At 57.6% G+C, this 18,296-nt stretch overlaps 3 protein-coding genes across 3 annotated transcripts; 2 read left to right on the top strand and 1 right to left on the bottom strand.

The window, feature by feature from the left end:
• Positions 1-1,737: 1,737 nt before the first annotated feature.
• PHYSODRAFT_342361 (hypothetical protein) lies at positions 1,738-2,396 on the top strand (the record flags this gene model as incomplete). The annotated part of the gene is made up of 3 exons (XM_009540792.1): positions 1,738-2,039; positions 2,157-2,296; positions 2,371-2,396. The coding sequence occupies 3 exons, from the start codon at positions 1,738-1,740 to the stop codon at positions 2,394-2,396; spliced, it is 468 nt and encodes a 155-aa protein (XP_009539087.1).
• A 356-nt stretch (positions 2,397-2,752) lies between these two features.
• On the bottom strand, positions 2,753-6,055 carry PHYSODRAFT_342360 (hypothetical protein; the record flags this gene model as incomplete). The annotated part of the gene is made up of 6 exons (XM_009540791.1): positions 2,753-3,295; positions 4,535-4,768; positions 4,862-5,188; positions 5,261-5,331; positions 5,398-5,478; positions 5,557-6,055. The coding sequence occupies 6 exons, from the start codon at positions 6,053-6,055 to the stop codon at positions 2,753-2,755; spliced, it is 1,755 nt and encodes a 584-aa protein (XP_009539086.1).
• A 10,958-nt stretch (positions 6,056-17,013) lies between these two features.
• Positions 17,014-18,147, top strand: PHYSODRAFT_534004 (hypothetical protein; the record flags this gene model as incomplete). Its single annotated transcript, XM_009540790.1, has 1 exon — positions 17,014-18,147. The coding sequence occupies one exon, from the start codon at positions 17,014-17,016 to the stop codon at positions 18,145-18,147; it is 1,134 nt and encodes a 377-aa protein (XP_009539085.1).
• Positions 18,148-18,296: the final 149 nt, after the last annotated feature.

Genomic DNA, 18,296 nt, shown 5'->3' with positions numbered 1-18,296 from the left:
TCATTTCCATGATGACGCGCGGGAAAGCGGAACAGCAGATAGCTGTCGGACACAATGCGGCGGTTGCTGACGACATGACTTTGCTGAATCATCGCCAAGGCTTTAAGGTCTACAGGCGTGAGCATCCATTCGGAAGCTCTGAGGCCGCGCTTCGTGCGATCGATTCCCAATCACCGCAGGCGGCCGCAGTCGGAAGCTCCAGCCAAGCAGGGGGTAAACACGGGGGAAACGTTCGAGGAAACAGAGCGCCAAAGCACGCAGACACCGTGCACCGACGTTGACCCCGACATTGACGAAGATGCCGATGACATATTGGCTGCGATGACGGATGCAGAGATATCAAAGCAGGAGGCGTTATCTGCTGCATTGGCGCTAACCAGCATTGCTCTCATGCCAGACACCGTCTTGTTCCCCGAGCACTAATAGTTCTAACCTGCAGTAGGAAGGAGAGTCCACCTACCACGTAGCAAATGCAGAAACTGAAACCGGATCAGAGTTGCTTCTTTTGCCCTAGCTATCCATGGCAAAACCCCGAATGGTTAATAAATCTGGACTCGATAAAAGACGGTTTTTTTAATATTTTTTAACCGGAAATTAATTAACCATTAAAAACCAACCTATCTATATCCATGGCTACTCCATTGTGGTAAGTTAGTTCTTTACTATTACACTAGTTGCTGTTTTGACGCAGTGGGAGGCCCCTTTAACCCCACTTGCCCCTCTTGCTAGGGACAAACGGGAGTACAACATCGTTTTTTACTTGATTTCTGTATTCTTAAGTACCCCGCATTTTGTCTTAGACGGACCGCTTGGACAAAAATTGTGGTACAGTATACTTAACTCCTGAATTTTCGGTTTAATCCTACCATTTTTCCTGTTTGTCCTACCAAAATGCCCGACTGGGGTTAATATGCCGTATTTGACATCAAATTCAAAAGGTATTGTCATGTTCTGGTACTCTAGGCTACAGTGCCTCTAGATTGACAATGGGTTCTGTAAGTGGGCCTATATTGTATGGTATTCGTTCACGCACGCGTATCATACCACGACGGAACAGCAAACATCGATGATATTATAATATATGTGCATGTAACTTACAGTATTTTGGCCGTGACTGTATGACCTAAGCAGGAAACACCTGGCAAAAGTCACTTGCTTCGCGCTCGTCAAGTCGCTTCATCCGCCTCTACAGGTATGTACATGTATTTTTGAGGCTAACTGTCCGGATGGAAGTGTGAGCTTGGAGGTCCGCTTATTACAGTTTTTTTCTTTCATGGTTTAACCGACAGCGTGATACGGAGCATCAACGGTGAAGGCAAACAACAAGAAACAAAGTTCCGGGAGCTCGCCGACGTGAGCTTGGTCAGTCACCACTGAGTGCCTAAGGCGAAGCCTTCCTGCCAATGCCTTCGAGTTCCTCGCTCCCAACCGCGATCGTAACCTGCTGTCAGCCCCATAGCAACGCCACTCGGCGAGTGCTGTGGCGATTACAGGTTCAATCGCCCGATTTCAAGATATAAACTACTGACATATGGATCGTTCGGATCCCAAGATGCCATACGCCCTCATCAGACTGCCCGCAAGCAGAACCTGCCGCACTTTATGGAGCCCCCATCGAGCCGAAGAGGCAACAAGTGCACGGTACTTCTGACATGTTCGTGACGAACTTGGAACCAATTCACTTTCAATGTTGCCTTCCAAGCAGCAACAGCCCGAGAGCCCAAGCAATTTCCAACCATGAAGACGACTACCGCTATCGCTTCCGCTGCCGTGCTCATGACCGCTTCGGTCCCTGGTGCCGACGCCCACGGATACATCTACGTCCCCCAGTCGCAGTTTAAGGGCGGCGCCAACTCGCAATGGAGCGTGCAGATCGACCCCGTGTGGCCGAGCAAGGACTGGTACGGCAACACTCAGAAGAGCGTCCAAGTGTTCAACTCTCTCAAGGGGTCCCACAACTACAAGGACCTCCGGACGCTTCTGGACGACACGTCCAAGTACGGTCCTAACTGTGGCTACACCAACCCGAACGGCACGCCGTAGCCCATCCCGACCAATGGCAAGGCCATCTTCTCTCGTGGTCTCATCCACACCGGTCCGTGCGAGATCTGGCTCGACAACAAGAAGGTTATGGCCGCGGACGACTGCTACAACAGGTACGGCCACTCGAACGTGAACGTCAAGACGGAGTTCCCCGTGGACTACTCGTACTGCAAGGCAAAGGGTGGCTGCATGATGCGCTTCTACTGCTTGGCATTCCAGGCGCTTGGAAAGAAGACCGTGTGGCAGACCTACAGTAAGTTGCTTGATGCGAGTTGTTGCCTTACTTGCATTATGATTGAACTAACGAGTGTTGCTGCTGTTTTACAGAGGACTGCATCCCTTTGAAGGCGTAAGGGTACAGGGCACCAATTTGCCACCCAAATCCACAAATTTTGTTGTTGTGTTGATAAAATTAGGAATTATGAAGCCGTGCGCACACCATCGGAAAGCTAGGCGCTTTTGCTTTCAGTTGTGGGTATGTACACGCCCAAAACGAATCTATTGAATGAGCTGTGTCAGTCTAGAAAGTTCACATATTATTGAGCGCCTCCAACGACAATCAACCCAACTTGCCACCCCAAAACATATGGGTTTTGGCAAGCTGGCGAGGCAAAATCTCGGGACATTTCATCTAAATGTCTGCAAACTCTAGTATCCTGACGGGATCGTGTGCCGAGTCTTCGTCGCTACGTTGTCGCTTCGCATTCCGTTAAGCTGGCGGTGGTTGCGTTCGTCGAACTACAGCCTGGGGCTGAAGTTTCGCATCTCGTTTGCGCTGCCGTTCTTCTGCTTTGCGCAGTTTGGTTTCGTGCTTGCGTAGCTCTCGGAGTCTACTCGCTTCCTGCCTAGCGAGCAGTTTCCGCTCGGCTTCTTCCGCTTTTTGGACTACCTTCACACGAGCCGCTTCAATCCGATCAACTTCTCGCTCAGCTTTTCGCGTCACCAACTCGATCTTCTTCGTCGCTCCCTCCTCTCTTCTCATGATAATCAACAGGAAGCGGGTCATGGACGGCCACAAATTGGCGTATTTTGACTGCAGCGTTGTCTCGGATGTGCACACGGACTTGACCTTGCGAAGCACTTTTTCCCTGTTGACTGGCCACAGACCCGTCGACCTCCACGACTTTGAGATTCCCTTCATGTCCAATGATTCGAGGAGAGCGTCACCGATGACCGAAGCACGGCAGTGTCGTGGTAGGTTTGTAGCACTATGCTCGGCGGTCCAGACTTCGATCGTGTTGCGCCACGTTGCCTTAAATGACCGGAAACAACCGGCGTCGAGGGGCTGGAGGACATGGGTTGTATGGGGGGGGGTTGTAGGAACGCTTCGGTAGCGAAGTGGTCTTGGCCTTAGCGTTCAGGGAAGCCTTCGACGTTTTGCTCTTGGCGACGGAAGATGCGTGTCGACGAACCGCCATGCTGAAGGGTGAACCGAGTCGAGGTGAGTCTTGAGGTATCTGCGATAGATTTAGGAGTGAGGTGGAGTGACGTCTAGCTGGCGATGTGGGCAGGAGTTTTCTTAGCGGGTAGACAAGTCGCGGAAAGACTAGCATCCTTCAGCGGGCAGAGCGCGAAGATATTGCATGTTGAAGTGCTTAAAATACACGCAGGTGATACAGGTGCCAAATTGGTTCCCTCGGCAAATTGGTTCCCTCGGCAAATTGGTGCCCTGTACCCTTAGACTTTGGTGGAATCGATGTCGGGGTTGACTCCGTATGCCTCTTCTCAAGAGCTCGGAACCAGCCGAAGAGTTTAATGGCGACCGCGCCGATAAAACTACAGTACCTACAGTAATTAGTCTGGCCCAGACTAAATCTGAATACCAGATTTTTCATCGCTCACAATTTTTTAGTCTGGCCCCAACAGTGACAGACTAATTATGGATATCTAAAAATGTCCGTTTTCCAGTAAGAAAACCATTATTTTTGTGAAATGATGTGTTTATACGTATTTGTTTTAGTATTTTATAGTGTAGCTATATATATTTTTATCGTGGCTTTGAAGAGAAATCAAGACTAAATCGTCGCAGATGGTGCTTCTCTAATGGTTAGATAAGGCTGATATATGGGTTGGATACCCAGGTATCTACTTCGATGGTATTGGATGCTATTCTGTAGCAGGCTATCGCCTAGGCTTTGATTATCGTTGGAATGGCGATTTCCCGTGTAAATCAAGCTTAAATCGAGCTTTTCGTTCTCGCATCGCAGGGCAAGTCGCTGCTAGTCGCGGCTGGGCGTCACAGGCGTCGGTCAGGCGCTGGTGGGGTTTGTCAGGCACTGTAGCTGCCGGTCTGGAACTGCTGGAATCTTTCGGGCTCAGGTGGAATATGTCGATAACAATATTCTTTGTGAAACGTTAGTTCATTCGCGCTGCATGAGTACTTATCTTTTCGTGCAGTTGTAGTGGAAGTGCCAGATTACAACGTTACTATCGTCAATATCTGACTTACTAAGTGCTCTGGGGAAAGCTATAAATTATACCATAGCCGAACTGTTCTCTCTTCCGTCGCGGGACCCGGATAATGCTCGTTGAGCCAGGCTTCCACTAACGCGTCGCTTCCACTGAAATATTCCCCATGGAGGTCGCTCTTCGTGCCTCGTGCGAATTCTGGGGTGAAGACCTTCGGGTAGTTCCCTTGAAGGAAGAGCAACACATCGAACAGATTCGACGGATACACCCACAGGCGGTTATCCTTCGGGTAAATTTGCGCGAAGCCAGGAAACCGCTGCCAAACGTGCGCTACCTATGGCCTGTTCAAGTGCGCGGATGGTGCAACCCTCGGATCGGTTCGAGTGGAGCCACTTGCAGATCTCCAGACGGTTGTATGCGGCGTGTTCGCATGCAGCCATTTCACCATCTCCAACTGGCCGCTGCGCGCCGCGTAGTCCATTGCTTTCGTCGAGCAACGCACAGACCGAGTGTCATGCAGCCATTTTACAATTTCGAGATGGCCGCTTCCTGCGGCTCCGTCAATGGCGTCGCTGGAGCGAGCCCACCATTCGATTGTCTGCTTGGTCCGTCTCCACTTGGTGCTCGTCGCACCAGTAACACGGCCAGATCCATCGTCTAAATCGTGAAAGTACTTCAGAATCTCCAAGTGACCATTCTTCGCTGCTTCGATTACGACCTCATCGACTGCATGGTACTTGCCGTAGGACGAAGAGTGTTCCAGTTACCACTTGATGGTACCCAAGTGGCCTCCACGCGCTGCTTTCACCAGAGCCGCAGCATTTATGTCAGCAAAACCGACTTCAAAGAGGTACTCGAGGACGTCGACGTGGCCTCCTCCTGCTGCGCCATCCACGAAGTGCATGCAAGTACTGTTACTATCCAAGTTTTGGTACACTTCCCGACCTGTCGGATGCTCGACCATCCACTTGGCCATGGGGAGGTTCCCACGGTCGCAGGCGAACGAAATCCCCGATTCCCACTGGTCTACCCGCATCACCGGAACACTGTCCACCCAAGCATTTCCGCGTTCATTTAGAGACACTTGTTTCTTCTTATGGGTACAGTCGCGCCCGTGGTCGTGCTCGAATAGGTGCTGCAACACGTGCAGGTGTCCGTGTTTCGCGGCTTCAGTGTCCACTTCCGACAGCACTTCAAAGCCCTGGAAATGGGTAAGTACCCATTCTACCAGCGCCACGCCGCCTCGACCTGCGGCAACCTTGAGCGATTCTTGGAACTGGTACTCGTGGTAATGTGGATCCGAGCGCAGGTAGTTGTGAAGGGACCATCCGGACTTCCTGGTGGCGATGGAAGCGCAGCTGGAGCCCCAAATCCACTCCAGAGGCGGAGCAGACCCAAATTTGCAGGCTTCGTGCAGCCGCAGGTTCGTCGATGGACCGAGGAATGTCGAGATGTGGGGGCCGACGTGAGGGTGATGTCCCGAGTGGGAACGGTGGTCACCGTCTCGGGTACGGTCGTAGCCGTTCTCCGGCAGCCTGTCAATCAGCGCGTGGACTGCTACTCGAGGATCAGCTGTTCGAGGATGAGCTGACTGAGCAGTCATCGGACTGTAGCGAGGATTAGCTGGCGGTGGGCCAGTTGCGTGGACGAAGAGTCGTGATGGAAGCAGTGGCGTGTTTCGCGAGTTGGCGGTGACGGGAGGAGACAGGATGGAGGTCACGGACCCTGCGTGGCTCGGGGCGTGAGCCTTGGCGTGAGCCAAGGGAGGAGGGGTGAAAGGAGGTGACCATGGGTTCGGGGGCGGCGGTGTGTCGACGCTCAAGTTGAAGAGAAGCAAGAGAGAGCGCGGGGCGAAGTGCTCCGGGCCGGGTAGGTTGGTTAGTCGTGAATTTGCCGTGGAAACAACAAGTTGAATCTTTGCATTTGACTCTGTTGTATTTCATACCGTTCCTTTCCTGTCCGTACCGTCCTACTTCGTTCTCGCAGCGGCAGCCGTCCCTTCCAGGGCGACTCGCGACACGAGGTGGAGAAGCAGGGTACTGGCTTCGCTGTGAAGTGGGCATCGGACAGTCTGGTCAAGTCGGGCGTCGGGATTCGTTGGCCTTTGCGAGGTGACAGCAGCGCGTTGGAATCGCGATCGAGAGCTCGTGCCTGGGGTCTTCAAGAAGCCTCGGCATCCGCGCAAGACTTGTGGAACGGTCTTGTCTGGAAGTGAAGTGAAGAACGGCACGCTCGGTGCCTCTGGAATTGGTCTACGGCACGCTCGGTGCCTTTGAAATTGGCCTACGGCACGCTCGATGCCCCTGAAGTTGGTCTACGGCTCGCTCGGAGCCCCTGGAATTGGTCTACAGTTCCCTCGGAGCCCCTGAAGTTTGAAGTTTGGAGTTTACAGTTTGGAGAAGATGTCTGGAGTTGGAGAAGGTGAGGCGTCCGCGGAGCAGCGGACCGTGCAAGAAGAAGTGGCGCGCCTGGAGGCTGAACGGCTTCGCAAGGCGCGGGAGACTGGTGGGACGTCAGCGACGCCGACGTCGCCCGGTGACGGGAGCGGGACGAGCACGACGGCCAAGGTGACGAGCGCGGCCGGTCGAAAGTCCCTGCGCCAAGAGATGATGGGAGATCTCTGGGCTGATGAAGAAGAAGATGAGTTCAAGGATGCTGATGAGGAGCGTGAAGGAGACGGTGCTCCCGCGGAGCTAGAGAGGAGAAGGAGGCGGTGTCCGGCCCGGGGAGCTACGGGACGCTGATGCCGAAGAGTCGAGAGGCGCGTTCTCGAGGCCCGTGCACTACAGGTCGAGTGGTTTCGGCTACGACGACCCTGTGCCGATCGAGACGGCGCATTCGCGGCCGTTCTACAGGTCCTACGTGAAGGAAGAACCTGAGGAAGTGCCCTCTCGTAGCCCGAGCGGGTTCATTCCGGTGTACACCGGGACGGAGAGGCGGTTGCCGAACCCGCCCACGTACGGTTGGAGTGTTGGGGCGCAGCCTGGCGCCTACGGTGGGTGGGGCACGGTCGTAAAAACTGAGCCGAAAGTCAAGCAGCTAGTCAAGGCGGAGCCGAGCAAGACGGTGACTCGTTCCAAGACTCCAACCCCGGGCGCGGCGCCTGCGGCCAAGAAACAGTCGACCCCTGCGAACCTCGGTGGACCAACCCGCGCATCGACTATGTGGTCCCCGGTTCGCAGCGCGTACGACATGTCGTCTATGGTGTCCAACGTGATGAAGGTGTTGCCGGTGTTCTACTCGGACACGGCGACAATGGAGAAGGCTCGTGACTTCTGGGAGCTGTTCGAAGCTCACACGGCCCACCGGCCTGATCAGTCACGGTTGCTGGTGTTTCGCCAGAAGCTCAAAAGGAGGCCTGCGGAACCGTGGTGGAACAGTTCTACCATTAAGACTTTCGCTACGCTAAAAGTACGGTTCCACAACCAATTCCTGAGCAGAACGGCTGATGAGCTGTGGGAACGGCTACAGACTACGAAGCGTGAACGCGGTGAGCCCGTGGAGGAGTAGGGCGATCGCGTCTCCGACCTCTGCGACTCGCTGGACTATCCTAACCCGCAGATGAGGTACCGGTTGTTCCGACGCGGGCTACGTAACAAGCGTATGCTCGCCACGCTCGACTCGGGACCGGCACGAGACATTCCCGAGGCTTGTGAGTGGCTGCTGGCCAAGGAAATGTCCCGTCCCATAGAAGAAGACGACGAGTTCCTCGAAGACAAGAAGGTGGCGGGCTCGGCCTCGAGCCTGGCGACGGCGACGGCGGCCGCTTCCAAGACCTCGACGAAGCTGGACAAGCTCGCGGCGACGATGACCACCTTCATGACCCAGCAGCAGCAGTGGCAGCAGCAGATGATGCGGAACCAGTGGCAGCCGCCGCGCTCGCCAAGGAGTCGCATGCCGAATGTGTCGGCCATGACTTCGAGTCCAGGCTCGGGCGGGAACGCTCCACCTGGGAACGGTCGACCACGAGGGATTCGTATGGGTGCTGATTCACGGACGCAAGAAGGAGCGCCTGTGTGCGGACGGTGTGGCTACGTGGGCCATTCACGCGAGACTTGTCGACGACAAGTGATGATATGCAACCAGTGTGGAGAACTTGGGCACATCGCCGTGGAATGCGAGGACGGACCCAGTCGCGACCGGACCGGTGGTCAGGCTTCCGTGGCCAGGAACGGTGGCCGAGGGCCAGTGAAGTGCGGGTTTTGCAAGGAGGACGGTCACTCGTTCGCTGGGTGCCCCGAAGTGGCGGCGCTCCGAGGTCTAGCCGTGAGTCTGCGAGAAGCTGCGCAGACGTCTACGCCTCAATAACGAGGGCGGGAGGAAGGGGAGGAGAGAGTCACTCCTTCCTCTTGTCTATTGGATGACTCGGAGGGTGAGGATCGTGACCGTGACGAAGTGGAGGAGACGGTCTCGAGGGTGGATGTATGCATGAGTGTATTGGCAGAGCCGGACGGAATGGTATCAGCCCTGGATGAAGTCTCGTATGGAGAAAACAAGGACAAAAACGAGAAAAAGAAAGCTGAATTTATTGTGGTTAGTACGGATGATGAAGGAGAGGATCTCGCGGTGAAGGTCGGCGACTTGGAATACGATACGGCCTACGAGGGCTCGGCCGTCTCGGCGACCGCCGCCGACACGACCGTCGTGGTGGGAGGGTCGGTCGCATGGGCGGCCGACGTGAAGACCGGTGGAGTAGAGGAGGCCGAGCCGACCGAGTTGAAGGCCGAGACGACCGAGGGGAACGCGCCCGAGTTACCGAACGAGAAGAAGGACCCGGACGAGTTGCCGGAGGTGCCGTCGCCGTTCGCGGACGCGCCACCGCCGTATGGGTCGGGACTCGAGGAGGGGGATATGGAGGCGATGCCGACGCCGTTCGCCGACGCGCCGCCGCCGTATGCCCTAGATGACGAAGGATACGACTTGTCGGTCTGCTTGTTCTCGGCCTGGACGAAGGGAGACGGCGTACTTGTAGAAACTGCTGCTGAGGACGGTGCGGTCCCGCTGGAGACGACAACCGTCTCTGGTAATGACCGTATGTTCTCGGACGATGAGCTCACGGCGATGGAGAACGGCGAACCGGGCCAGGAGGCTTCCATCCTCGCCGGTACGGACGTCGTCCCCGAGCCCGATGAGTATGACAAGGAGCTCGAGGACCGACTGTACCCGCTGGACGAGGTGGAGCTCCTGAAGCGTGTCGCTCGGAATGCTGAGGCTCAAGCCGAGCCGTCGTCGGAAGAGTTGGCTCGCATCCTCGGGATCTCGCTGGAGGTGGTGAAACGGACGCGTCAGGCGTCCTCTGACTTGCGCGGCTCGCCCGAGTACTGGCAGGGCTGGTTCGAGGACATGCTCGACAAGTCCGAGGAGGCCAAGCGTGCGAACCGCGACTTCCGGAGCCCCGTGGTTAGCGTGGTCTACGGCTCTCCGTCGGGAGCCGTCGCCGACCAGAAGGAGGCGCCTCCAGCTGCCGGCGTCGCGAGAGGATTGGAGACCGTGCCGCCTTGTGACGTCGCGTGCGTCTCGGCGGAAATGCAGGTGGCCGTCGAGTCTGTCGTGGCCGAGAACGTCGTGCGTCCGCCGGACGATCCTGGTGGGACCCTTGCGGTGACCAAAGCGGTGCCTATCTTGAGTGAAGTGCGAGGTGTGGACCCGAAGGTCACGCGTGCGGTGGCAAGCTAAGCTGGGTTCCGTTTCCTGAAGGAGGCTAGGGACTATGGGGGCCGGGTGCGTGAGGTACGGAGGCCTCCCGGCGGTGAAGAGGGGACGGTGGAAGTCCCTCCGCTGCGTGACAAGGTTCCTGACTACGATGAAGAACGACTCCTGAAGAACGTCGACCGTGTCAAGGAGTTAATGAGCGTGACGGCTCGATCTAGGGAGCTGAGGACCTACTACGACGACAACTCTCGAAGGATTTGGTTGGAGCTGTGGGCCCGTACGGGGCGGTCTAAGACGCCGAGTGCTCTAGACGTCGCCGTCGCCGTGGCCCTGACAAGGCGGTCACGTTTGAGTTTTCGTCGCTTTACAAGCCGTATGCCGAGGTGATCGACGACTCGGAGCTTTTCCCTGAGCGTGACGAGGACGCTTCGCACTACGTTGAGGTGGCGAGATGCGAACGTCCCGCTCGGAAGCCACTGCCGAAGACTGGCCTGGTGGACGTTGTCACGGTGAACCTGCCGAATGGTTTCGGAGTCTATGATAATGAGGACGCTGAAGCCTGTGTGCACCGTGTCGTGGAAGACGGACGAAGGGTGGTGTGCGCGGTTGGCAACTTTGAGGCGCATTCAAGTGGTTATATTGACTGCTTACCGTCTCAAATGCTGGCCGACACCGGCGCTACCCTAAGTCGCGTTGACCGTTGCGTGCTGAAGCGACTGGGGCGGTCCTCTGAGCCTCTGGACCCTTACGAAGGGCTGGTCAGGAACTCGTCGGGACACAAGCTTCGGATCCGTGGCTGGATCAGCTTGTCGTTCCGACTTGGGTCGGTGGAGATTTCGCTGAGCGTGTTGGTGGCCGACAAGCTGCATGTCGACGCGATTCTGGGAGTGGACGCTTTGGGCGCGTTCGGCGCCGTGATTGACGTGGCGGAGCGCTCCCTGACACTGAAGAGCTCCGGCGAGGTGCTGCCTCTGGGCTTTACGATGGTGCACGAGTCCTACATGGCGACGATGGCGACGTCGGTGCGGCTCCCTCCCCGAGGACAAGCTCTTGTGGGGGCTCGAGTGGTGGGGGGCGTGACCGATAAGGCCATTGTGCTGGTCGAAGGCTCGCTGGGCCTGCCGTCTACTCTGTGCGTGGTGCGAACGCTGTGTACGGTGGAGGACGGCCGAGTGATCGTTGAGGTGTGCAATGCTTCCACGGACGAATACTGGATTCGGAAGGGGACGGTCGTTGCAAGCACGTCCGTGATCCCCGAGTCTGCTTTCGAGCCGGCAACGACGGCGCCTGGTGGAACGGTGCCCGCTGAAAGCGATGAGTCGGGCGGGGCGAGTGCGATGTCCGTGTCGGAAGAGCGTGAGGAAGGCGTCGGTGAGAAGGTGAAGGCCTCGAAGCCCGACATTCCGCCCGACAAGTCGGACGGCATGAAGGCCGACTTCTCCGAGTCCAAGTTGTCCCCCGAGCAGAAGGAACTCTTCCAGACTGAGCTGGACGGTTTCCGCTCGATGTTCGTGGAGTCCTCGAAGAAGCCGGGACGTACGGACCTGCTACAGTTCGAAATTGACACAGGCAACAGCGCGCCGATCAAGCAGGCACCGTACCGTGTCTCGTTGGCTGAAGGACAGATTATGGAAGCAGAGATCCAACAGTACCTGGAGTTGAATTTGATCCGTCCATCGAACAGTCCTTGGGCGAGCCCGGTCCTGATGATTCGGAAGCCGGACGGTGGGATACGGTTCTGCATCGATTACCTTAAGTTAAATTCGGTCACGGTGAAGGCTGCTACCCCATGCCGCTAATTGATGACATCTTGGATGTGCTGGGGGACGTGCAGCTGTTCTCGCCGATCGATATCGCCTCGGGCTACTGGAACGTGCCCATGGACCCGGACAGCGTGTCCAAGACGGCGTTCACATGCAAGTACGGTCTGTACGAGTGGCTAGTGATGCCATTTGGACTCTGTAACGCTGTCCCAGCGTTCGAGCGGTTGATGGAGACCGTGCTAGTGGATCTAAAGTGGCGGATCTGCCTGGTCTACCTCGACGACTGCGTGATTTTCAGCAAGGATTTCCCTACGCACCTGGTGCGTGTTCGTCAAGTGCTGACTCGCTTCCAGCAAGCGGGCTTCAAGCTCAAGATGAAAAAGTGCCATTGGGGAAGAAGTCAAGTTGCCTTTTTGGGTCATATTGTCACGCCTACGGGTATCCTTCCCAATCCCGAGAAGGTAAAAGCGGTCCTGAACGTGAAGAGGCCTGTGGACGTGCACGGCATACGGTCGTTCCTTGGGTTGACCAGCTACTTCCGTCGCTACATTCCGGGGTACGCTTCCATTTCAGCGCCCCTGGAACGCTTGAAGGTCAAGGACGCTCCGTTCGAGTGGAGCGAGGACTGTGAAGGTGCTTTTCGTCAACTGAAGAAGGCCCTCATGGAGCCTCCTATCCTAGTCTATCCGGACGGTAAGAAGCGGTTCAAGTTGTACATTGACTCGTCACGGCACGCGGTTGGATCGTGCCTCATGTAGGAAGTGGGCGGCCGTAACCGTGTGGTGGCGTATGCGAGCAAGTTGTTGACCGGGTCTCAGAAGAACTGGATCACGAAGCAGGACGGCATCTCCGAGATCGAGTGTTGGGGGGTCGTCTGGGCGACCAGGAAGTTCCGATGTTATCTCGACAAGCGTGAGTTCGACTTATACACGGATCACAAGGCGCTGACGTGGGTGTTTAGTCCTGGCAACCGTACTACGAACGCTAAGCTGGCTCGGTGGGCAATGGAACGCTCTAATTTGCAGTTTAAGGTGCATCACAAGCCTGGTACCTCTATGGGGCACGTGGACGGTCTATCTAGACTACCTATGGACACGGTGGCGGCTCTCTCGATGAAGGACTTGCTGAACCCGGAAGGCACGGTCGAGGACGTGCTTCCGACTTCAGTCGGGGAGCAAGCGGGGGCCGACGACGGTCCTGGTATAGGTGGCGAGTGTGTCGATGGGCATGTGTCCTGACCAGCCTAATGAAGCCGTGAGTGACACTCCCGGTGGAGGTGCCCCTCTAACTCCTGTGGATCGGTTCGGTCTCGACTTCGACCAGTTCATACAAGCGCAGCAAGAGGTTCCGTGGGTGAAGGCGCTGGTGGCGTTTCTGCTGGACGGGGCCCTACCCTTGGATCCGTTCCTCCGGTCGACGATTATGAGGATGCGGTCTCGATACGTGGTTCGGAACGGGTTACTGATGAGGAAGGTGCACTTACCGGCTCGGGTCGGACCTGCCCGGTCCCTGACCGTCCCGGTAGTGCCGGTGCCGTACGTGGAAGCCGTTCTACACTACTGCCACGCTGACGTGCTATCCTCGCATTTGGGTCTGACCAAGACGCTCGAGAAAGTAAGGAGGCACGCTTTCTGGCCTGGCTGGAGGAAGGACGTCACGGAGTATGTCCGCGAGTGTAATCGGAGTGGCAGCGGGAAGGGGTCGAGACCGTGGCAGGCCGGCCAGATGCAGCGAATGCCGGTGGCGGATCTCTCGGGTCCTTTCTCGATGCTGGTGGTGGACGCTGTGCGACCGTTACCCGTGACGGAGAGAGGGAACAAGTATATCCTTGTATTTGTCGACTACTTTACGAGGTGGGCCGAGGCCTTTGCTGTGCTTCGCCTGGATTCGGTGACCTTCGTGGAAGTAATGGTGAATGGAGTGGTGGCGCGGCACGGTGTGCCGTCGCGGTTGCTGAGTGACAATGGACGAAACTTTACGTCGGAGATTGCGAAGTCCTTCTACCGGACGCTGGGGATTAAGAAGCTGTACGGTTCAGCGTATCATCCGCAGACTCAAGGGCTGGTTGAGCACTTTAATGGGACGCTCATGGGCATGCTGAAAATGCACGTGAGTGAGGCTCAGACGGATTGGGATCTATATTTGCCGAGGGTGTTATTCGCAAACAGGACATCCTACCATGAAGCGTTGGGCGACTCGCCCTTCTTTTCTCTCTACGGGCGCGATCCTGTGTTGCCGCTGGACGTCGCATTTCTGAACCTGGGCAAGAAGTAGAAGAGCAATGAAGTGGCAGCGTACCGCCGCGAGCTCTACCGTACCTTGCGTGACTCGCGTCATCTGGTCGAGAGGCAGCTCCTGAAGGCGCAGGATCGACATGAGCAGCGACTGGGCGATCGCGTGGCTGTGCAGTACGAAATTGGTGATTCTGTTTGGGTCTATCAACTCTTCAGGAACAAGAGGGGCTAGGAGAGGACGAAGAAGTTGGCCTTTGCCTGGCATGGCCCGTACCGTGTCGTTGGTCGAGTGGGCAAGAACGCCTATCGGATCGACATACCATCGCACCCAGACAAGATCGTAACTGTGAACGTCAACCGGTTGAAGAAGTTCCGTGGCCGGTGGACTCCGCCCTACATGGACGAAGTGCCGGAAGGTATTGTGGAGGACGGGGAAGAAGTTGAAGACGGTCCGCTGGAGGAAGCAGATTTACCGGCATCCGGTTTCACGGAACGGGTGACCATAGGTCGCGGGGATACGGCCCTCACGGGGGTTACTTCGCCGCTGCTGGAGATTGTTGCGAAACAAGTGGTCGACCGTGCTGTGAAGTACCTGGTGCTTACGGCTAATTTTGAGAGTCACTGGATTCCTCGGGTGAGTTAATGCCCGAGTACAGCGACTTAGTGACGGCTTTTGAGCAAGCCGAACGGAGGAAGCAGCGCCTGCCTGAGCTACGGAAGAGTTTCCGTTTGGAAGAGGCTAACGCTGAAGTGGAGGACGAAGACCTGCTCATGGCTTAGCAGTGTCGGAAAGGGTGTTGTTCGCGATCCTAGGGACGGTCGCGTACGGTGATGGTACGGTCACTTGGAACTCGAGAACGGATCGGTGGAAATGGAATTACGTGTTTTGAATTTGAATTGATTAATTGGGGGGACGCTAGCAGATTTGGAGAAAGAAACATGAACGACTAGTGACGCGTCCCTAAAAAGACGACGGCGAGCTTACTTGGACTTGGGTGTTGCCAAGGAGGCGGCGCTCTTCTTCTTGACCGCCGAGTTATCGGCCTCGTCGCCCGCGCTGCTCTTCGTGTCGCCGTCCGTGGGCTCATTGACGCCCAACTGTGCTCCTTTTCGTCTTCTTGGTCAGCCTGCTCGTCTTCTTCGTCGTCTTCTTGGTCCTGGTCGACTTCGGCTTCGGGCAGCTTCTCGCGGAGCTCCTCGGGTTCGCCGTCCTCTTCCTCGTCCGAGTGCGACGTCGGGGGCAACACCGTGAACATGTCCTCGTCGTCCGCGAAGTCGGAGTAGTCGTCGCGCTGCTCCTTGTCTTCGTCGTACGCCTTCTGGGGTGGGAACGGTTGCTTGCCCTTCTTCGCGAGGGGCGCGAGCTTCTTGGCGAGGGCTCGGATACGGTCGTTCCCCAGCAGGAGCTTCCAAGTCCCGGCGCTCTTGTTGCCGACCCAAGACGGGTTGGGCGGGTTGCCGCCGGTGACGTCGATGACGACGCGCGCGAGGGCCTCATCGCTGAGTCGGAGGTGGGGAGGCTTGGTCGGGTCCAGCGCCTTCGTCTGCTCGAGCAGCTCGGAGATGGACTGGTAACCATCCTCATCCACGCGGAACGGGTCAAGTGCGCGCGCGATGATGGCGTCGTAACGTCCGCGCTCGTGACGGTACAGCGTGGCGAGGTCCCTGGCCACGGTCGCGTCCGAGGAGGACTTCGCGTTCGCCTTAGCTGCCGTCGACCGGCGGGCGGCCTTGCCTCCGAGCCACATCAGGTTGTCGTGCGAGCGGTTCTCGAAGAGGTCGAGATACCCGTAGAAGCCGAACTCGATGATGTTCAGGCTGACGAACACGAGTCGCCCCTGGCCGGCGTTCGACTTCTTCTTGCGGCGGGCCGTGCACTCGTCAGAGGGCGCGTACAGCGTGCAGGCGAAGAAGACGTCGCGCCCGTGCATCCAGAAGCGCCAATGCGCCACGTGGAGCGCGGGGCGCTCCTGCGGGTCGTACCACGCACGCTGGCCAACCCACGGGTACGCCATGCGAGGCGGAGTCTTGCCCTGCGTGTCCGCCTGCTTGACGATCTTGTTAGTGTCGCGGCGGATAGCGGCGGGACACTTGTCGGGCAACGCAAACGTGTAGGCCTTCGTGCCGTCGTCCTCCTCGTCGTCTGCTTTGTCGTCGTCCTGGTCCTGGGCCTGGGACTTGCGCTGTTTCTTGGCCAGTGGCGCCTTGGACGCACTGCGAGTGGTCGGACGCTTGGTGGTCGAGCGTGCTGAAGCCGCAGGGACGGCGAACAGGTCGTGAGCGGGAGCAGCTACGACCCGCAACGCGTTGGGCAGCGGCAGCAGGGTCACGGTCTCTAGTAGCTCGACGGGAAAGAGCCTGTCGTCGGCCAAGACGGCGACGGCGACGGCGTCCACGGCGTCCACGTTCGTGGAGCCGCTGTTGGCGAAGAGCGCCGCGCGCAGGCGTACGTAGAAGTCCACTTGGCCACGGAGCTGGGCATCGGCATCAGCGTCCGCGCCCCGGGACCGGCGATCGAGACGTGCGCGCAGCCGTCGCAGGACGGCCTCCCTGTTGACGTCTCGCGACTTGGCCATGGCGGAAGGTGGTGGCTGGGGCTTCTTGGGAGTCTTGTTCTCTTCTCGGCGAAAGCTGAAATGAGGGCGAGACTGCGAGTTGCCGCGGCCTCTGCTGATGCGTTCCGACCTGGCAGTTGGGACGTTTGGCTGCGGATTTGCCTTCCTGGAAATGGGAGAGCCACGGTTGGCGTGAGACGGTCGAGTGATTGACTAAGTTGATTGACGAGACTTGCGACAGTGGGTCACCCGTTACGGTTGGACGCTTACAAGGATGATTGTGAACATGGAGTGCTGTGGACGACCGTGAGGAGCGAACCGAGGCGAGGGCATTTCGCTTTCGTCTCCTTGACGGACATGGAAACCGTGACGGTTGTTGTCGAGTGGTGCCTGTGGCACTCCCTGTTCGTGTTGAAGATTGTGTGGTGGGTGCTGCGCAACCACTGGCCGGCCGTGTTGCTGGTGCTGATTGGTGCGGTGGGCGGCGTGATCACGAGACCCTTGTGGAGCATTGCGGGGCGATTGATCGGGGCCGCGTTCCGCTTTGTGTTCAAGTGGCTGACTCTGTTGAAGGTATGCGTAAGACGGTACCGTCGCTTCGTGAACGGTCCATCTGTGCAAGGCAGACCGTCCGCGGAGCGTCGATGGAAGGCGTTTGAAGCAATATGGGCCACGCCCATGGTGGTGCTCGAGGCCCGAGGTGAACATAAGGATGGCTTAGGCTGGCTACTGTACAAGTGGCTGGATGCTTACCACGCTCTGCGGTGTGTGTTCCTGCCCGACGTGCTCGAGCTGGGTGGCGAGTCTACCGTGAAGTACTGGCGCGGATCGAGGGCCGAGTGTCGGCGCTCGGTCGACCGTGCCTGCTGTGTGGACCGTGGATTGGGGGCGTTCCTAACACTAGCGACGTATGCCGCGTTCTACACTGTCATCTACGTGTATGACTTGGCCGAGAAAGCGTGCCAAGGAACGGTGGGTGTGGGCGTGCTACGCCTGGCCCTGAACTACATGTTGGCGGACGGTGGGCTGACTGCCGACGGTGGGTTGAGCCCTGATGCAGTCGTGATGCAGTGGAGCTGCGTGGTGGCGGCGTCGGGAGTGCGTTCACCTGCGAAGATGGCGGAGGAGAGCTACGCCGACTGGCTCCGTGACGTCGAGGAATTGCAGCAAGCCGAACGCCTGAGTGAAGCATTCTGGTGTGCGGACGGGTGCGTCGGAAAACCGAAGCCGGTGCGTACCCTGAGCGGGCTGAGGGCGGAGCAGCGTGCCCTGCGCGCGAAGACGAAGACGACCAAGGAGGAAGAGGACGCTCGACGAGGACGTCGAGTCTCAGTCGGGGAGGATGTCCCGAGTGGGAACGGTGGTCACCGTCTCGGGTACGGTCGTAGCCGTCCTCCGGCAGCCAGTCAATCAGCGCGTGGACTGCTACTCGAGGATCAGCTGTTCGAGGATCAGCTGACTGAGCAGTCATCGGACTTTAGCGAGGATTAGCTGGCGGTGGGCCAGTTGCGTGGACGAAGAGTCGTGATGGAAGCAGTGGCGTGTTTCGCGAGTTGGCGGTGACGGGAGGAGACAGGATGGAGGTCACGGACCCTGCGTGGCTCGGGGCGTGAGCCTTGGCGTGAGCCAAGGGAGGAGGG

This window comes from Phytophthora sojae, assembly GCF_000149755.1.
Source record: "Phytophthora sojae unplaced genomic scaffold PHYSOscaffold_16, whole genome shotgun sequence".
Classification (NCBI taxonomy): Eukaryota; Oomycota; class Peronosporomycetes; order Peronosporales; family Peronosporaceae; genus Phytophthora; species Phytophthora sojae.
This window is presented reverse-complemented; position numbering and strand designations above follow the sequence as displayed.